Source organism: Oryza sativa, chromosome 5 (assembly GCF_034140825.1).
Source record: "Oryza sativa Japonica Group chromosome 5, ASM3414082v1".
Taxonomy (NCBI): Eukaryota; Viridiplantae; Streptophyta; class Magnoliopsida; order Poales; family Poaceae; genus Oryza; species Oryza sativa.
The window spans coordinates 7,748,234-7,769,269 of NC_089039.1; the positions used below are offsets into that span (position 1 = coordinate 7,748,234).

The window sequence follows — 21,036 nt, forward strand, 5'->3', positions numbered from 1 at the left end:
TGCACTGGATGACTCAGGGGTCCTGGTACTCTGTTTCTTATCAGCAGTTGGCTGAGATCTGGGGCTTCCGTCTTCGTTCTTTGCTAAACCTTGATGACCTTCATAATCTTCAAATTCCTGCCAACACAGACTTGCTTCCCCGTTACACTCGAAATGATCCAAATGTGGTGTTGGGCAAGGTCGACGGCCTCAAGCTATACTTTGCCTATTTGAACCGGATGTTTCGCCGGTCTTTTGTGCCTAACGATGGTGATGCTAGCAGCATGAACCATCTCTCTAGGACCATGCTTCTCCGGTTTGATCCTCCTCCTCATCGCTTCCATGTCTATCACTTTGTGTGGGAGGAGATCCGCATGGCTTCAATTCAGTACAAGAAGGGGTTGGTCTATGCCCCTCACATTATGCGGATGATCGAGACTGTGACTCAGCTCCAGTTTCGCCATGATGTGACTCATTCTCAGCTTCACTTGCGCCTTCTTAAGGCCCCCCGCTCCTCAGCTACTCGGGACGTACCCTCCTCTTCTACTCAGCCGCCTCCTGCTCCTGAGCGCCCTGCCTCTGTGGCTCGTCGTGAGCCATCTCCCTTATTCCGCATTTTGCGGAGTCTTTTTGGTCTTTGCTCCGCGGAGGCCAAAAAGAACCGCCGATTGCGGAATTCGGCGAAGAAGACGGCTCGTGATGTCAAGTTCCTAAAGGCACGGTATTATGAGGACCACCACATTGATATCCCTCCTTCTCCTCTGGGTTTCGAGGCCGAGCCCGATGAGCCAGAGGATGAAGAGATTGAGGATCCTTTTGCCGGGTTGCCTTCCGACTTCGACTTCTTTGGATATGGCCATGGCTATGGCTAACCTCCTCCACCACCTCTCGAGGACCCTCCTCAGGCGCCCTTCGCTTGAGTCGTCAGCTCATTGTCCTCTCTTTTTGGTGTCTTGATGCCAAAGGGGGAGAATATCTATCATGGCTTTAGTTTATCTATCTTGTCCTTAGCGTCGAGCACTGTTGGTTTTTATCTGTATGAGACTTTTGTGTTTTTTATGTTAAGTTTAAAGCTTTGTAAGACTATTGTTTAATTATGAATGCTTGTGATGTAATGGATCTTTTTATCTTTTAAAGTGGTGCAATGCCTTACCCTCTTTATATGGTGCTTGTGATGAGATGTAATTATTCCTTTGCATGCGATGTGTTGGATGTAATGAGCATATGTGATATATTTGTTCTCTTGTGAGCTTCAATGTGGATGCAATAATTTAGGGGGAGCTCTCTACTTGCTTTTATGCACACTCTTAGGGGGAGCTTCCACTAAAACTTTGTACCAAAAACCTTAAATTATATTCATTCTCTCTTGTGTTCTAATCGTATTATCATCAATCACCAAAAAGGGGGAGATTTAAAGTGCATCTAGGCCCCTAATGATTTTGGTGATTAATTACAATGCAATTAGAGAGGACTAACATTTTTATGTAAGCAAATGTGAAGGTTGTTATGTCCTCAATGAGTTAGCGTAATGCATATCCCGCCGAATACGTTGATGTGATGTGATGCGGCAAATGAGCAAATGGTATGTTGTACGTTTTCGTTTTCTTGAGTTATTAGGAAAGCCGCACTATTAAGAGGGATGATGCATTGACTTACGAGGAGTGATCAAAGTGCTGAAAATCTTTTTTAAAAAAGTGTTTCTCCTCAGTTTGGTGTGTTCTGGATTTTTTCGGAGTTTTCCAAAACTCATTTTCGGACTTTCCGAAAACACACAGAACCAGATTTTCGCTTCTGGAAATTTTCGGATATGTCCGAAAGTGATTTTCGGACTTTCCGAAAAAGACTGCGAAGGAAAAAGTGGTTCTGTATATTTTCGGACTTGTCCGAAACTGATTTTCGGATTTTTCGAAAATCATTAGTAGAGTCAATTTCGCTTCTGTATATTTTTGGACTTGTCCGAAAGTTATTTTCGGACTTTTCCGAGAACATCCAGAACGATGTTGTTGGTACTGGAAATTTTCGGACTTGTCCGAAAAGTTTTCGGAATGTCCGAAAAATCCTTCGTTGACTTTGCTGTTGGTGCTGGGCTGGAATTTTCGGACATGTCCGAAAATCTTTCGGAATATCTAAAAATCTCAATTATTGTACATAACGGGCAGAATCTGGGCTGTGGCTATAAATAGCCCCCTCCCCTCACTTGTGAGGGCTGCTGGTTCCATTCGAATCATTTGTGCCCTTGGCTTGCTCTCTCTCTAGCACTTTTGAGCCTTGCTTTCTTGTTTCCCCTCTCACCCGTGTTCGATTTGGATTTGGTGTGTGTGTGAGAGTTGTGGATTCGAGTTTGTGTGAGTGCTTGTTGTTGACTTCGTGAAGATTTGTGAGCACTTGCATCATCTACGGGAGTTATTTGCTTCATTTGTTACTCTTGGAGGTTGAGGACTCCTAGGCGGCTAGGTGTCGCTCCCGAGCCACCGATCTACTTGTGGTTGGCCGGGAGAAGTTTGTGAAGGTCGGATCTCACCTCCGAAAGGGAAGAGATACCCTTAGTGGAAGGAGGAGTGCTTACTGCAACCTCTTGAGGAAAGGGTTAGCTAAGACCCGGCTCTTAGTGAGCTCCTCAATGGAGAGTAGAATCCCCTCAAGGATTCGAACTTCGGGAACAACCTCGTGAGCTTCATCTTTGGTGACTTTACTTCCTCCCTCTCCACTAGCTTTGCTTGTTTGAGCCGCTATAGGTCTAGTTGCTGTTTGTGCTAGCATATTCTTGTTGTAGGCAACTAGATCTAGGATTTACTTTGCTGTTTGTGCTGACTCCGAAAATTTTCGGATATATCCGAAAATTTCGGAAATATCCGAAAATTACTGCTTCCGCTTTTAGTTGTTTTTTGAATTAGCCTATTCACCCCCCCTAGGCCTAATTGACACTTGTACATGTGTCGTCCCATGTACAGGTATGGCTAAGTCTGTGCCCATTGCGGTGCGTTTGTACCATCTTAGATATTCTTTTGTGCCAGGAAATTGTTTTAAACCCTCGAGGGAATATTGTCTTATTTTCTAAAGACCATCCAAATAGTTATGAAATTCTTTTGAAAAAAAAATAACAACAGTAATGCAATGTAAATATCACTTCAGAAAATTTTAGGTTCAAATTCAACTCATATATTGAGATATAAGAAAAAGGACAACTTTGGCAGATCGATAATAGTGGTACTATTTATATTCGAATTTATCTCTTCTTTTTCAGTGTTTAGGTTGAATTTGAAATTGAATTTTGGTGGAGTTCTAGACGTCACTTACTCTACAAGTCTACATTGTCAAGAAAAAAAATATTTTTTTATAATTATTTGCATTGAATTTATAAAAAATAAAAGGTGTATGAGGGATATTCACTCTCCATTCCCTTTTATGCCTTAATTATTTATCGTACATTTCTCTTTTTACACGATTTGTATATAAATATGATATAGGTTGAATTTATCGATCATTTTCACCTCATATGTATTTTAAAGTTGTGTTCGTGAATATACGATAAGGGATTCTGACGCTAAGGCCACGTGATGATGACGGAGTGACAATTGGACGAATGCAGCGACGGTGGTGGAAGGAGTGAAGGTCATTACGATGGTGGAGGGATGAACAATGATGGATCAAAGTAGTGTTTAGCAACGTTGCAAAATTATCTTATCTGCTGGGACCACCATTAATGACACCTTGCTGCCGTGCCATCGCATTGGCTGCCTAATTACGGTTGCTTAATTTCATCCAAATCGGATCCATCGCTCACATAGCTTGGGATTTGGGAACTGGAGTTGGGGCCAACATATGGTCATATGCCCATCCACATACAGTTGCAAACATATGCTCTCTGATTTCCTGCCTGGTACGCGTCTACAAGACAAGCTTGTGCGTGGGTACACAAAAACAAGATGCTGCTTACCATTGTACGGAACGGAGGTTTATGACAGGTAAACGTCGCGTGAGTGAGAGGACATGGAGCTAATCCCTGACGTTAACACATTTGATTACTACTCCATATTACTTTTACTGTTTTAAAATATAAAGCTTTTAAGTTTTCTAAGGTAGCTTTAAAATAAAGTTTTGAATATCAGTATATTTACTCCCTCCGTTTTAAAATGTTTGACACCGTTGACTTTTTAGTATGTGTTTGACCATTCGTCTTATTCAAAAAATCTAAGTAATTATTTATTCTTTTCATATTATTTGATTCATTGTTAAATATACTTTCATATATACATCTAGTTTTACATATTTAACAATTTTTTTTGAATAAGACGAACGGTAAAACATGTGCTAAAAAGTCAACGGTGTCAAATATTTTAAAACGGAGGGAGTATTTTACTATGAACGTCTATAAATTTGGTATGACATGAAAAGTACATTTAAATATGAATGTAACAATGTCACATGGCGCTACACATATAAATTATTGAGTAAAGTACACAGCCAGTCCTTAAAATTGGAGTAATGTGTCATTTAGATCCATGATCTTAAAAAATCAACATTAGGGTCCACGATCTTGTTTAAATGACTCATTGAGGTCCTGGAGCTCTGATCGGGTTGACTGGCTTACGTGGCCATCCAAAGTGGCAGAATTTTCCCCCCCCAACCCCCCCCCCCCCCCCCCCCCGCGCCCGGCGGCCGCCCACATTTTGGCTTTCCCCGCTTCCAATCCAACCCTTATCCCCCAAATCTTCTTCTTCTACCACGAGCCCAGCTGCCCCCCCCCCCCAAGTGGAAGCCCTCACCTACTCACATAGCTAGGAGTACTCCGAGAGAGGGCGGCGACAACAACGCTGGCGCCACAGATGACGCCGAGTCGGGGTTCGTTTCAATTTCAACCAAATTTCAACTTTTCCATCACATCGTTTCAATTTCAACCAAATTTCAACTTTCAACTTTTCCATCACATCGTTTCAATTTCAACCAAATTTCCAATTTTGACGTGAACTAAACACAGCCAACTTTTCCATCACATCGTTTCAATTTCAACCAAATTTCCAATTTTAACGTGAACTAAACACAGCCAATTTTAATATTAAATCACCCGTTCTACAGTACTTCTGACCGTCCTCTCTGCTACACGTACTGGCCTGCTGTATTGATTATCTCCTCTGGAATTTTAAGGAATTTGATTATCTCAATTTTCAAACTGAGGAATTTTAAGGAATTTTGTGAAACTAATTTAATTATGTAGAAATTCCTGTATTGATATCCGACAAGAGCTGAGAGCACACATATATATTTAATATTAAATCTAGGGAACATGATATATACTGGTAAATATTTGTTATAGTAACCTATAAATGTTTGTTCACACCAGCTAATATATCATTTCAATAAAGTAGGAACATGTATTAATCTATAAAAAAACCCCAAAAATAGTGGTGAGTAGTGAATGTGTGTCACCACCCAGTACCCACCATCACTGCCATGTGGGTCTTCCAAACAATAAGGTACATGGAAGTTTGCCTCTTCTCCAACCTCAAGCCATCGAACAGAGAAAATTTCTTTAGAAGCTGGGTAAAAATGATGACAAATAATATTACCAAAAGATTTTACAATGAGAATAATGCCAATAGACAATAGAATGTCACAGACACGGTAATAAAAATGACGGTAGGCACATAATAAATAATTTAATTACACTAGCTAGCAGTGGCACATCCGAAAAACCAACATGAAATAAAAGGAAAATAAGAGAGGAAAAGAAAAGGCAAGCAGAAAGCTAGCTCATCACTTTATTCCAGAAACGGTACAGTGTAGTGACTCGCTAGCGCTCCTTCCTCGGGTGAAATAATGTCGTCGGTGCCTCAACCGTGCAGCCAGCAAATGCTCGGTCTCCAGCGATCGCCGTCACTGGTTTGTCGCTGGTGGCATGTGCGGCGGCTTGTGCTTGTTCGGCGGTGCTATAGGTTTCGGTCCAGGCTTAGGTTCAGGTTTCAGTTTAGGCTTTGGTTCTGGGTATGGTTTAGGCTCTGGCTTTGGTTCGGGCTTAGGCTTTGGTTCAGGTTCAGGCATCGGATGTGGTTTTGGCTCCGGGTGTGGCTTGGGCTCTAGCTTTGGGTCAGGTTTAGGCTTTGGTTTTGGTCCTGGGTGTGGAATGGGCTTCGGCTTCGGCACCGGTTTAGGTTCCGGTTTTGGCTTTGGATATGGTTTAGGCTCTGGTTTTGGTTCAGGCTTTGGCTCGGGCTTCGGTTCAGGCTCTGGCTTTGGCTCTGGTTTTGGTTCAGGTTTAAGCTTAGGCTCAGGCTCTGGGTGTGGCTTTGGCTCAGGCTTCGGGTGTAGCTTAGGCTCGGGTTTCGGCTCAGGCTTTGGTTCTGGGTGTGGTTTGGGCTCCGGCTTTGGTTCCGGTTTTGGTTCAGGGTGTGGCACTGGCTTTGGTTTGGGCTCCGGTTTCGGTTCTGGGTGTGGCTTAGGCTCTGGCTTCGGCTCGGGTTTGGGCCCCGGTTTTGGCTCTGGCTTTGGCTTTGGGTATGGCTTTGGTTCTGGTTCTGGTTTTGGTTCAGGTTTATGCTCAGGTTTTGGTTCTGGCTTTGGCTCCGGTTTGGGCTTTGGCTTCGGCTCTGGGTATGGCTTTGGTTCTGGTTTTGGTTCAGGCTTAGGCTCAGGTTTAGGTTCTGGATTAGGTTTTGGTTCTGGCTTTAGCTCCGGTTTCGTCTCTGGCTTCGGCTCTGGGTATGGCTTTGGCTCCGGCTTAGGTTCTGGCTTTGGCTCCGGTTTTGATTCATGCTTAGGATGAGGCTTTGGCTTTGGCTTCGGCTTCGGCTCCAGCTCTGGCGGCTTCTCGTACATCGCACGGCCCTGCTTGCTCATGAAGCGGGCGCCATGGCCGAGTCCCTGGCCAGCTGCCGCCGCTTCATCAACTAAAGCGCTCGCCACCGCCAATGCCCCAAGCAGGAGCACGGCGGCAGTGAGGCAAGGAGAGCGCCTAGCCATGGCTGGCAAGCTAAGCTCCTCCTCTTCGCTTATCTTCTTCTCCCTCTCTCACTTCTGCTGTTGTACGTAACTGAACTGTGAGCTTGTGCCAGTGGATGGAAGGATTGCTGGGGTTTTATAGCCCGGGAAAGCCAAACAATGCAAGCAGGTGTGGTCACATGTCTCCATGGCACCCTGCTTTTGTGATCTCTAGCTGCTTGCCAGATCTCACCTAGTATCATGCCTGCCTCCCTTCCAAATCTGACTATTTTACTCTTCTTCACTTTTTACTAACTGCTAACCCTACTTTTTCCTAATTAATCAGCACCTGTTCTGATTAATCAATCGGTTACTTGTTACTTTAATGTATGACTAGACAATTAGTCTTTTGTTGGAACACATGAATTTTATACAGCTTTGGTTAGAAACTGAAGTAGTAGTAATTGGTACGAAAAGCAAGTAAAATTGTTTGAGTCATATTCAGCAGCGGAGCCCGCACGGCAAACAAACAGGGGAAATGGAACAAGTGCGTAAAATAGCTTAGGCTAGGTGCAGCAGAAGCTAGCATTGCAGGAGCAGGAGATGGACGGACGGATCGATCGTCAATGGACATCGCCGGTGGTGGGTCGCCGGAAGGACAGCAGCCAGAAACATTAACGTGGGTGAAAGTGTCCGGCCCTCGCGGCCATTGGGCCTGTTCTGCGGCTGCGTCGTAGCCGACACCAACAGTGCCGTGCGCACACGACGCAGCCGTAGCCATGCCGAACAGGCCCATATTATCTTGAGAATTGCATCGAACTGAACACATTAGATTTTTTATACACTATATTAACATCGACACTGAGTAATTTAAATGATAAATATGATCAATTACGGACCGATCCAGCGTTGTTTTTGAAAAGATGCTACCGTCCGTTTTCAGCTCTAAGACTACCCGCCAGACAGAATCTCCCACGGCTTCTCCTCTCAAGAAAAAGAGTATTGGTCCACAGGCCATACCCACTCTCGGCCCAATGTCTCTCCTTTCTCTTCTCCTCCATGTTGGGCTTACGCGGCTGCGTGAATGTTTGCAGGCCATGCATGCAAATCAGCCGACAAATAAATAAATTCAGCATGTCATTGGTGGTACGCTATCTTTTCTTGAAATATTCCTCTTTAGGCCTCGTTTAACCCCATAAAAAATGATTGAAGTAGATTTAAGGGATTCTACACCATAACAGGTACGGTGCACAATTAACCCTTTCCAAATCTCCCTCAATCGTCCTGAGTGGGGCACGTAGGCGTTCAAATAAACACGTCCACACACTCACCCATATATGATATATATGAACGTGTACACACCTTATTTGCTATAAGCACCTTTGAAAACTAGATCAACATATCTTGATATTTATAAAACAACCGTAAGCACGTTGTTGGTGATGGACGCCGTCTATTACTGAAAAAATAATTAGTCATAAATATGTGTAACTGTGTCAAGTCTATGACTTAAATTTTTAGTAGACATGTTACACCACCATTAACCTAACCAGTTGAGTTATTCTCATTTCGCTGCCTAACTTAAAAGATGGAGCCGCGCGTTGATAAATCCACGATAGTACGCTATAGATAGCCACTCTAGTATATTTATTAATAAATTATGCATGAAGTAAGCTACCCCTAATAATTTAAAAGAGATATATAATTAAAATAAATTGAGATGAAATATGTGGCTTTGTTGGGTTGGATGCACCAAAAAATAAGTAAGAAAAAGGAAGAAAGGAGTACAACCTAGTGTTGGTAGACTCCATTACGCGTCCAAAGCATGCATGTGTCTGCCATGTTATCAACAAAGACACACATGACACTTGGCAGAGTTAACACGGCATGATGGGATATGTCACATATGGCATCCGATTCCAGAAGAGAAAAAAAAGATGGTAGTGTTAGGTGACAAAGATGGGGAAAGAACGAATTAATAATTAGGAAAAACTGTAGATGCCTTGCAGATCGAGGATACAGTACACATGATCATCGACTTGGACTGATGAGCAGCAGCAGCTGGTGTGCATTTCTCTCGTGCCTCTCGTCTGTGTTTGAGAGCGAGCGACCAACAGTTAAAAATGGATTAAGTTAGACTGTACTGTCTCAATTAATTCAAAACGCGCGTTTGATCAGTATGGGAGAACCTTTATCTGCTTTCCCGGTAGTATATATAGCTAGGTTGCTAGTTAAAGTGAATTTCACCAGACTTTTCTTTTTAGATAATATTTCACCTGACTTTTTAGTTCTGAAAAGGTATATGGCTGATCGTGCCATCTCAGCGAAGAGAAGAATTTTGGAAAATGCATATGCCATCGCGATCATCCTCAATCTTTACTATCATACCCTTATTCCGCGCTTTTCCTCGAAGGAAGTTGAGATATATTATTCACGAAAAATATATACTCCTTTCATCCTAAAATATAGTAACACTCATTCATACGTGAATGGCAAACCTGAAGTATTGACACCGTTGTTTGTGTGTTCCTAACCAGGAAAGTGTGGAGCTGACTTGAAGAGGACGGCACGGTAGAGGGTAGAGCCTTCTTAATGATGCGCCCTATGACCATAGTATATGAGAAGGCGACCGACATAATTATAATATGTGGTAAGGAATAAATAGAGGACGGCATCACATGAACGAGTAATAAACTAGGAAATAACCAAGGTAGAGACGGAAGCACCCATTGGAAGGGTGAGAGGTGAGTGGCCAAGCTATGAGCTCATGACACCCCATACCTAGAGACCGGGTCTATCATATTAATCAACAGCCAACCATTAACTCATCGAATCAATCAAGTATTTTCACTACTACGGGAAACTAAACCGGTCGGTTGAGAACCTTGCATAGGTGCCGGTTTTCATAACTGGTACATAGTAGACGACACAGACGAGAGAAATCAAAGGTGTCAGTTTTGAAAATGGCACCTTTGAGGTCCCAAGAATAAAAAACAAAAGAAACTCGATGCATCGGCTCAAATCCCAATCACCCATAAGATTTCCATCTAAGAACAAAATCACAGAATTAAGAACAAAATCAACATTCATGAACAAACATCTAAGAACACAATCACAGTATCAAGAACAAAATGAGCGTCCATGAACACACACAAAGAAGATACCATCGTTGCTGTTGTTGTCGGGCGGGCCGCCCCTGTGCCGCTCTTCCTCCTTGTCATGGTGGCCAGATCCAGCTGTCGTTGAGCTCTAGGCGGCTGGATCTGGCGGTCTCTACCTCCAAGCGAGAGAAACCACCGCCATCCCAGCGACGGTGAGGGGAGGAGGAGTTGCAGCTCCGAAGAGGCGAGGAGAGGGGAGGAGAGGGAAGCACCAGAGCCAGAGGGGTGGCGCCCCATAGGAGGCTAGATGGCCGGCTGCTGAAGAGGGAGGTGAATAGAGCGGGCAAGAGAGAGGGAGGTGAAGGGCGAGAGAGTGGATAAGGACATGCTCCCCCTCCCTTTGCACTAAAAAACTGGTACCAATAGTATTGGTGTCGACTTTTCTCTAGAACCCACACCTATAGTTGCTTAAAAGTGTCGACTCTATATTTTTTTTTGGTTCCATGAAGGTGGGAAAAGCGTCAATTTATGCTAGTTTTAAATTGGGAAGAAAGTTTGAAATACACCCTTGATTATTGGGTGAGTACAAATTAACCCCCCTAAACTTGAAAATCAGACATCCTTGACCCTCAACTATCAATACCAGATGAATTATCCCCTAACTCAATTCGGCGTGATTTTGGTTTCACGTTGTTGTCCCATCAGCAAATCTTTTTTTTAAATCAGTGGGGCCCACATATCAATCTCTCACCCTCTCTCTATCCCTCACCTATCTATCTCTCTATACTCTATCTCTCTGTCTCTCTCTTTCAAATATCCTCTCTCTCTTCTCCCTCCCTCACCTTCATCTCTCTTTATCAAGGACAGCGGCGGGCGGAGCTCAGGACGGCGGACAGGACTGGCGGAAGGCGGAGCTTGGGACAAGCAGCGGCACCTCTAGCTCTCCGTCACCGAGAGGCAGCGGCAGAGGCGGAGCTCGGGACGACGGAGGGGACGGGCGGAAGGCAGAGCTTGGGACAAGCGGTGGCACCTCTATCTATCCATCATTGAGAAGCAGTGGCGGAGGGGGAGCACGGGAACAGTGGCGGGCGGAGCTCGGGGCGAGAAGAGCTCGAGACGGCGGAGGGGACGGGTGGCAGGTGAAGCTTGGGACAAGCGGCGGCACCCCCCCCATCTCTGTCACCGAGAGGCAGCAGCGGAGGCGGAGCTCGAGACTGCCGAGGATGGTGAGCGGCAGAGGCGGCCATCTTTCTTTTCCCTCCCCTTCTATCAATTGGTTTGGACGACGAGAAACGGAGTTGGCGCTGCATAGTGGGGCATGTCACGCCCTGAAGTTTCCCACTTTTCTTGCTTTAAAATTTTGTTAAATAAATCGCCCGAAGAAATTGTTTAAATTAACCTAGAGCTAATTCCTTAATTAATGAATGCAATTAATAATTGGAATTGGCATTGTGGGATTTTTCTTGGGTCCCACATGTCGTAATATATTAACAGGTTTTTTAGTAGAATTCTTAGAGCCCTATAAATAATTTTAACCATTTAAAATTCATAAACCGCAATAAAGTATGACAGGAAAATCCTTTTTTTTCTTTTCCTCCTTTTTCCCTCTTGTTGGGCCATCGGCCCAACCTCTCCCCGCGCCGCCCTCCTTGCTGGGCCGGCCTAAGCCTCCCCCTCCTCTCTAGGACACCGACAGGTGGGGCCCACCTGTCGGTCGTCCCTAACCTCCCACCGCCCACGCCTCGGCAGCAATCGCCGCTGCCGTCCACGCTGCTGCTCCGCGCCCCGCGCTCACGCCCACGTCGCCGCCCACCTCTTCCACCTCTCCCGCTCTCGCATGCGCCCGAAAATGGATGGGATTCGATTTCGAATCCCACCCCCCTCTCTCTTTCCTCCCCCACGTTACCGGCCAAATAGGGGGCCACCCCGGCTGTTTCCGCCCCTCCCGCGCCCATCAAATCACTCCCCCAAGCCTCCTCTCCCGTTTCTCTCACTCGCCACGCCCTCCCATGCTTCTTACACCGTCGCGCCGTCACACCAAGCTCCGCCGCCCGCCAACGCACTCCGGCCACGCGTCGCCGCTGCTAGCGCCATCGCCACACCGCGCAACCACCGCCACCAGCTTTGCCATCGCGCGAGCCACCTCGGCCGCCACTCGGTTGCCGCAAATCGCCCCGGAGCTCCGATTCCCTCGCGCCGCCGGTGAGCTCGCCATTGTCTCCATCTCCGATTGTTTCGTCTCGCCGTGCCGCGGCTCCTCCCTTCACCCTAACCCCTTCACCGCCTTTTCCTAGGTCGCACCGCTCCCGTGCGCCGTTTTCCAAAGCGCCGCCGCCGCTCATCCCCTCCGCTCACCACTATCACTCGCCGTCATCTCTCCGCACACCGGCCACCCCACGGTGAGGAATCCCCTCTCCTCCTTCTTTTCCTCTCTCCCATGAGCGCCGCCGCTCCTCCACGCGTGCGTCGTCGTCTTCGGCCGCCGCCGCCACCTTTTCGCGCCGTCCGCCGCCGCCTCCCGCTCCGCCGGTCGCCACCGTCAGTGGCTGTGCACCGCCACCGCTCCCCATGGCCAGCCGGCCAGTTTTGAGGCCGAGCAGAACCAGACAGCCGCCGCCGTGCCGTCCGATCGGCCTCGGGGCCGATCTGGACCGTCGTTCCCGTGGACCGGCGGTGGCCACCCGCATGGTCCTAGTCCACGGTAGACCAGCGCCCTTTGAGCCGCTGACATGCGGGGCCCGCTTGCCGGCGCCGGACCCCCTCGCTGACGTCAGCCCTGGGTTTATTGTGCAATAAAATTAATTAAGGATTTTTCTTTATTAGTAAAAACACAGATTATCTTCTAAAATTCATAAGTAATTCATCCGAGCTCCGTTTAAGTCCATTCAAGTCTCAGTAAATTCATAAAAATCCCTAGAATTCATTAAAAATGGTTTTGTTTCCTGTTTCAGTAGTCTTATAGCATGTTTTGCTAGTGTGCTTTGTTTGTCGCATAGGTTTCGGTCGTTTCGTCGATCCACGGTTCCACGAAGACGTTGCTGTGGTCTCATCAGTGCGAGGGCAAGGCAAGTCATGCATTACAATTGATCATATTGTACCCAATTTACAAATATCCTGCATTTCTATTAAATGTTGCATTCTTTTACAATATCATGTGGGATGGGTCCTATTACTCAGCCATTTTTTGTTTACACTATGCCATTGATAACTTGGGTATCAAAATGACTAGATGTTGGTTTAGGAAATGCTTAGCATTGCTTAGTTTAACTAGTGCACAAATGGGGATCACATTATTACATAGACTTTGACTATTAGCATAGCTTTGGATTGGTTCCACCGTAATGTTGTTAGTTAATTAAAATACACTGAATGGTGGGCTATGGGTGCGTGGTTTTGCTGGTCGCACCCATGGCAATTAAGGACCGGTTCACGGGAAACCCTGGAAGACTTGCCATGCTTACCACAAGTGGGAATGGGTAACTGCTTGACTTGTAGTATAGCTCGACCATTTCCTAGGCACCGGTGACAAGGGTGGGCGTGATGGAGTTGGGTCAGCTGGGGTGTCCGGTTGTCCAGCTGCTGGATTCACCGCGGCGCATGAGGGGACTGCCCACTGCCTGTTGAGGGTTGGGGGTGAAACCTTAGCGTGGTGTGGATGGTTAGGGGAGGGTTATGCGAAGGGTCTTGTCACGATTTCCCCCTTTGCACTATCATGGTGATACTTCGGGGCATGGCGACATGTGTGGAATCGTGTCTTGTGGGTACAGTTGTACACCTCTGGCCAGAGTAAAACTATTCGAATAGCCGTGCCCGTGGTTATGGGCGATCAACCAGATTCACCGTGGTTAGTCTTACCCCGAGTTTAGCTTAGTGAACTGGTGTAGTTCAGGTGGTTGGTTGGGCATGTCGCAACGTGGTGTAGCGTTGGACAGTGATTGGTTAATATGGACTAATTACTGCAATTGTTTTACTGCTTTCAACTACTGTTTTTAAATGCCTGCTTTATGAAAATGAACCTTTAGCCTCCTTTGGATATATCCTGCATCATACCTCCTCTTCCAGTATGACTTGCTGAGTACAGTGGGTAGTACTCAGTCTTGCTCTCTTTTCCCACACACCAGAGCGGAAGTTCTTCCCAGTTGGAGATGTCTCAGAAAGGTTGGTTTCATTGCTGCCGTTAAGGATGCCTGTGGAGTGGAGTCGCCCGCTACAGAAGTCAAGTTTTCAAGCTTAGCTCGTTTTATCTTTTCCGCTGCATTTGTAATCTCTTGTATTTTTGTAATCCTGGATAGAGGTTTTAATACATATTCAGCTTAGAAATTCTGATTCGTGAATTTCTGGGCGTGACAGGGCATCGAGCGGCGGAGGCGGCTCCTCCTCGGCCTCTGCCGGCACACGCCTCCTCCACGACCACCTCGTGAGCTTGCTGCCACCGTCTCCTACACTCGGGGATGCTCACAGCCAGCGGCGCACGGCTCGTCCTCGGCTTCCGTCGGCGCATGGGGCTCCTCCTCCGGTCCGTGGCGTACAACTCATCTGTGGCATCTGAGAGGAGAGCGGCGAGCGGCGGAGAGAGAGAGAGGTGAGAGAGGATAAAGATAGAGAGAAGAGAGATATGACATTTGGGCCCATCGTTTTTTTAATAAAAGAATTGCTAACTGGACAACCACGTAGGACCATAACCGCTTGCAAAGTTGCTCAGCTTGGTACTTCATCTCATATTGACAGTTGAGGGTAAAAGATATCTGGTTCTCGGGTTTACGGGGATAATTCGTACTCACCCAATAGTTTAGGGGTGCAATTCGGATTTTTCCCAACCGTATCTATGAGTCGTCTTCTATTAAGGATTTTGTAGCAGTGTTTAGGCATGAGGCATCTTATTGTCTTGTCTTCGTGACTAGGCTCGTTGTCTTAGGTACTCATCGGTTGCCCATATTCCATAAAAATCCAAAACAGCTTATTAGCCAATAAAATTAAGTTATTGATAAAACTTTTATATATGTATTCTTAACGAATTAAAAGCTAATGCTGAAAAAACTAACTTGAAAATATTTTAAAATCAACTCCAAAATTAAATTTAAGAATTCAAAATTTAACTTCGTTTTGACTTATTAGGGTAACCAACGGGCTCTTACGTTTATTCGACAATTCATTTTTGTCGTTAACTCACTCAACGCACGTGGATGCACCACGACACTAATTAACTATAATTAGTTAATTAGCCAACATGCATGCGTCGTGACATGAGCAGGCTCGGCTAAGTCTTTGCCCAGAGTGGTGTGATGGTATAATCTTGGATATTTTTTTTACCAAGCCGTTTTAAACCCTCGAGAATATATCTCCTCGTTTTTCTTAAAAAGTATTTAAATATTTATAGAAAATTTTTGAAACAAATTGATAACGGTGGTGGAAGGACTGAGGGTCGTTATGATAGTGGATATGGATGGGCAGAAAAAAAAAACCGAACCGAAATAATCATATCGAACTAACCGAGACCAAAAAATTTGGTCTGCATTTTCACTAACCGAATTTAGATCGGTTAATTCTGTCTTTGGCGTCGGTTAACCAAATTGATCGAAATATATCATTGGCCAAATAATACAGATGACATCTCAGCCCACTAAGCCCAATACCACCTCATCCGGAGGCAACCAACTCCCTGCTGCACCACCACAAGATCTTTTCATCCCCAATCCCCACCTTATGCGCATCTCCGAAGACTGCAAATTCCCCCACCGTGCGGTGCTGCCATTGACGACCTGTGACTGCGATGTGCTGCCCCTGCTGCCGCCGCATCTCGCCTCTCACCCCAAAACCAACAACCCCTGCCACCGCCGCCACATCTCGGCGCCCTCTGATGCATGCCGGCCAGCCACACCTCGTGGAGGCCGTGCGCGGGAGCTAGAGACCTCGCCGACATCGGCCATGAGCAAAGAGATGGGAGCCGCAGTAACAACAACGGCAGGAGGCGATGGGATGGATGGGATCTTGGTCCCTGGAGCCATCTAGAACAATTGATGGCAGAGATCGATGGGGAGTATCGATTTGCTTCTTTTTTTTTCTTTTTCTTCAGAATCCCATCGATCTGCTTTTTTTTTCTCAGAATCGTGCTCGATTTGCTAGTGGCATCAAATAGTAGTGCATCATCTGTGTGTTTCCTTTAATTCATTGATCATGTACAGATTACTTGCCATTCTTTTTTGTTGTTCGAACTTTTGTAACGGTTAGTTCGGTCTATGACCGAGACCGAACCGAACTAACCAAAGACCGAAGTGCTCGGTCGTTAAAGACCGAATTTTCAAAAAGACCGAGGAACCGAACCGAATCTCTCGGTTAGACCGTGTTGTCGAAACGACAACTATATACGTCGAAGGATGTGGTTACTCAACAGTGGTTGGGAAAATGAAGTGTACTAAATTTTGAATTTTCCTTGGGATCCCCCCATTAGATAGCCCTAGGGGACTATTTATAGCCCCATTACAGGTCCTTACTACCAGGGTTTAGGTTGTACAGGAAAATTTACATGATTACCCTTACAAAAGGGGCATTTACAGGGGTACATAATGTTATAGGGGCTCATGGGCCCCTGATGGGCCGTCTGGCGATCGCCGGCCTGATGGGCTGGAAAGGCTTCCTCAGCCCTCGCGGGGGCGAACTTGTCAAGGCGAAGTCATCCTCCTTCGGCAGACAGTCTTCGCCTTGCACCCTTCGCCTGAGACGCCTCTGGCCTGGCGCTACTCTTCGCCTTGCACCGCTCTTGCTCCATAGCCTTCGCCATGGGTTTCGGCAGGTTTGGTCGAAGAGCCTCATGCCATCCGCCAACAAGCCCCTCACGGGCAAGGGTGAGACTGGAGCTTCGGCCGAGACCGTGCAAACCATGTGGTATGGTATGCGGCGCCCCCTTTCGACCGATGCTCCTGCCGAAACCTACATTATTCCTGCGAATGAAGTTTGTTATTTGTGCGGCTGGTATTATTTTGCCGCGCTTCGCCTCGTGCGATTGATGGTTATATATATTCTTTTTTCCTGGGCCGAACGGAATAGTATTGGGCCTTCCTATCTTTAGGCTTTTTACTGTGCCGCTCGGTTGATGGGAATTTACCGTTTCGCCTACCCTTGCGACACGTGGCGCTTTATTACTGGTGGGTAGGCGAACGGTCGCCTGGGCGGGCTATATATTCCTGCTGCTCTTTCCTTTTCACCGCCACACTTGCCATTTTACCGCGCGCGCTCTCTTTCTCCGTCTCTTCCCTTCACAGCATCTTTCGACCCCTCAGGCGTTTTGCCGAAACTCTTTTTTCGCCACCGAAAACGCACCGTTCGCCATGGCCCCACGTACGCCAAACCCTACTTCGGCGAAAGGGCCAGATCCCGGCCGAGTCGATGACGACAGCACTGCCTTTCTGGGGGTCTCTCTTGTGGACGACGTCGAGCTGGCGAAGCTGGTGAGCTCCGGAGCGTTGGTTAAGGGGCAGGCTTTTGCTCCAGGGAAAACCGTGGTGCCGAAACCTGTCGACAATCGGACGGTGGTGTTCGCCATATTTTTTGAGGCAGGGCTACGGTTTCCCTGCAACGTGTTGTTGCCAGAGATCCTTCGCCTCTTCTAGGTGGAACTTCCGCAGCTGAGCCCGTCGGCGCTTGTTCGGATCGCCATCTTTGACTGGGTGTGCCGGACTTCCAGGTTTGAGCCCAACGCTGAGCTCTTTGGCGCCATATTTTTCGCCACCGTGAACTCGAAGACGGTGATTACCCCGGCTGGAACGAAAAAAACAGTGTTCGGGAGCGTGAACTTCAACGTTCGCCCCGAGCGGTCCGATCTCTGGCCGGTGAACGCTGCCATGTCGAAGTGGGACCGCCATTGGATGGCAAGGTGGTTCTACCACACCATCCCCTTCGAGGCTAGTTCTGAATCAGCGAAAGCCCTTCGATGCCGGCGCAGGGCGATTGCGCCGAACCGGAGACCCAAGATCGCTGTGGACGGCGCCATGGAGGCGCGGTTTGTTCTACTGCGGAAGGTTTGCTCCCGCCTTAGCTGCCGTGACTTGGTGGAGGAATTTTGTATGCTTCGTATTTTTCCCCTCTCCCAGTCATGGCAAGTCGCGGTTGAACAAGGCGAAGAGGTCGACGGTTTGCCGAACCTGATACTTCCTGAGGGGGCGAACGGTAAGACTGTTCTTTTGCTATATATTGTTGTGCTTTGTTATTTCGCCTTATTTGACTTTTGACATAGCTTCACATTCTACTTTTACAGTGTTGACCCTCGACCAGGCCGAAGCCGAAGCCCGCAGGATGATCGGCGATGTTTCGGTCGTCGAGTATAGTCAACTGTTAACGCGTCAAGCGGCTGGGCGGGCGAACCGGGTTTACAATGGCGAACTGCCTCCCCGGGCGAATCCCCAAAAGGCCGACGACGAGGCAGGGCCTTCGCGAAAGCGGATGCGTGGACAAGTGAAGCTTGCCCCCAAGAAGCGAAGGGTTCCTGCTTCGTCTGACTCCGACGCCGACGACGAGGATGATGCCGAAGAACGTGACGGGGAGGAGGAAGGAGAGGAAGAGGAGGAGGTGGAGGCTGTGGCTGATAAGGCCGCGGGTGAGGCGGTCGAAGACCGCGCCGACACCCCCGGGTACACTCCTACCCCAAGTCCTGGTCACAACGAAACCAGGGTGGAGTCGAACAGCTCCCCCCTTTGTCGGAAGGATTTGGAAGGGGTGAAGGCCCTAGTTGCGTTCTCTTCGGGCGCGGCGGCGAAGGGAGGTCCTGTCAAAAAGGTGGCTAAAAAGAAAGGGCTCGTCGATGTCACTCGCGTTTTTAGCGATGACGAGTCCTCCGACGGGACTCCGACTTCGCCCGCTGGTCGCAGCGTGGATCTTTCAGCCGCCCCCATTCCTCCACTTGGCGCCGCTGGAGTGGACGGTAGTACCGCCGCTTAGGCTTCGGCTTCTGCGGAAAGGATTGTGATGGCCGCGGCGAAAGTATTCGGCAGTCCTCCGCATCAGCCGGTTGACTCGCCGCTGATGGAGGCGAAGGGAAAGAGAGCGGTCGCTGAGACATCCACTTCGGAATATTCGCTCCCAGTACCCCGCTTCGCCCTTGGCGACTTCGAGACGCGAGCGGACCTCCTTCCTTTTGTGGAGGGGGTAAGCAATCTTGTACTGCCCGCCAGCGCCCTGAGCTTGTTCACCGAACTGAATGAGTTCGACGAGGGGTGCTCTGCTATAAAAAGCCTAGCTGTTCGGGTACGTTTCCCCCCCGATTTTATCTTTACTCTTCCTCTATCTTGTTTTTACAATTGACACTTGTTCTCTTCGCCGCTCGTATTCTGCGCCCAGATCCTCGCGGCTCACTGCTCAACGGAGCGAACCGTGCGAGCTCGACTTGATGGGTTCAAAAGCCATCTTCGGGCCAAGGATGACGAACTAGGCCGCAAAAATTTAGAGATGGAGGCCCTTGCAAACACCCTTAAGGAGGCGAAGGCCGAAAACAAGCGGCTCCAATCGAAACTAGAGAAAGGGAAGGAAGCTAGGGCCGAAGTCGATCGCTTAAAGGCCGAACTAGAGAAAGAGAAGGCCCACACCGCCGTGCTCATAGATTATTATAACCTCACCGAGCCGAAGATGGAGGCTCTTCGGCAGGAGGTTCGCAAGGCCAAAGCAAGCGCTGTAGAGGAGTCGCGGCGGTTTTCGCAGGAAATGGTGAAAACCACCGAGTCCGCGCGGACAGCGTGCCAAACGCTTCGCCTTGCCCTTACTGATATGGGCGCGAAGGTGCGGGGTGTCCCCTCCGAAGATGCCTCAGCCTTCGACTTCTCCGAATGGACCTAACAGGCTGGTGGTTCGGTTTCAGACTACGCCACCGCATACGGCGATTGCTGTGCACGCGTGTCAGCGGCCTTTACCATGGGCCTCCTGCAGCAGTTCGGCTACGAGCACATCGCCGAGTTCCCCAAGTACGCGAAGGGGGATTGGGAAATCAGTGGGCAAGACATTTCACCTGCACTTCGTGCGTGGCGAAAACAATTTTGGCAGAAGGACGGCCGCTCCGCCGCTAAGGCGCGCCTTTTGGAGCAGCTGGCGAAAGCGGAGGCGGCGGACATTTGTGAAGAGGAGGGCGCGGCGGCCGGAGGGGGTGGAGGCGATGCCCAGGATCACCCAGAGGTGTGAGGCCCTCCGCCCTTCTCTTAGATTTTCATAGTTTTCTTTTGGTGTTCGCTAGATGTGGCGAACCATTGTATATTCGGCAAACTGCCGCTAAACCTTAAAAAAGGCTTTTTTGCATACTTGGACTGTATGATAATTTTAACCACTTTTTAATGATCAAAGTCTTTGGCATATTATTATTTCGCTCATTTTGCATTATGCCAAACCTTCCCCTTCTTTCGCCTATTCTTACCATGCAAGATGTGTTTTGCCTTTTCTACACTGTCTACCAGGGGGTCTGCCGAAAATCATGCATTCGACCCCCTTCTGGGAGCTGGAGAAGTCAAAACGAGAAATTTGTGGCATTAAAGGGTTTGCCGAAGGTGCGATGTCCATTTCGGCCTGTTTATCGCGAAATGGAAAAAAACGGTCGCAGCTATAAAGTTTTCAAGGTTGCCAACTGGCTGCGGGCGCACCCCGGGCGAACCTTAGAAGATTACGATCTTGTTCATTCAAGACGTTTGGAGGATATGGCTCGCTTTTGGCGAAACCATCAGAAGACTAAACGCCAGGAATCGATCTTTCAGCGTCGTTACAGTTTAGTCTGTGTTTCGCCCCCTACTCCTCTTAAGGTTGTGTATAATATTAGTAGTGATGACGAACCTAATTCGTCCGACCATTCCTTAGGGAGGGATAATGATTACTGGGGCGAAAATGTAATTTACTTGTAAAATGAATTGTATTGGGTTGTAAACCTTGTATTCTTCGATTATTTTTTCGAAGCTAATAAAGAACGTGCTTTATTTCCTTTTCGCTATTTTTCGCATCGTCACACTTTGTGCTTTTGTTAGGTCGGAACATGCCGGCCCCTTTGCATATAGTAGCGAAATAGGTGTAGTGACTT

At 47.8% G+C, this 21,036-nt stretch overlaps 1 protein-coding gene across 1 annotated transcript; it reads right to left on the reverse strand.

Annotated features, from left to right (window-relative positions):
* Window positions 1-5,517: 5,517 nt before the first annotated feature.
* Window positions 5,518-7,039, reverse strand: LOC4338149 (uncharacterized). The gene has a single exon (XM_015782457.3). It carries the CDS (start codon window positions 6,934-6,936, stop codon window positions 5,854-5,856), a length of 1,083 nt encoding a protein of 360 aa, XP_015637943.1. The 5' UTR covers window positions 6,937-7,039; the 3' UTR covers window positions 5,518-5,853.
* Between the last annotated feature and the right edge of the window lie 13,997 nt (window positions 7,040-21,036).

Excerpts from the sequence above, each read along its gene's own strand:
- LOC4338149 (XM_015782457.3), bottom strand. The coding sequence starts at position 6,936 with ATGGCTAGGCGCTCTCCTTGCCTCACTGCCGCCGTGCTCCTGCTTGGG.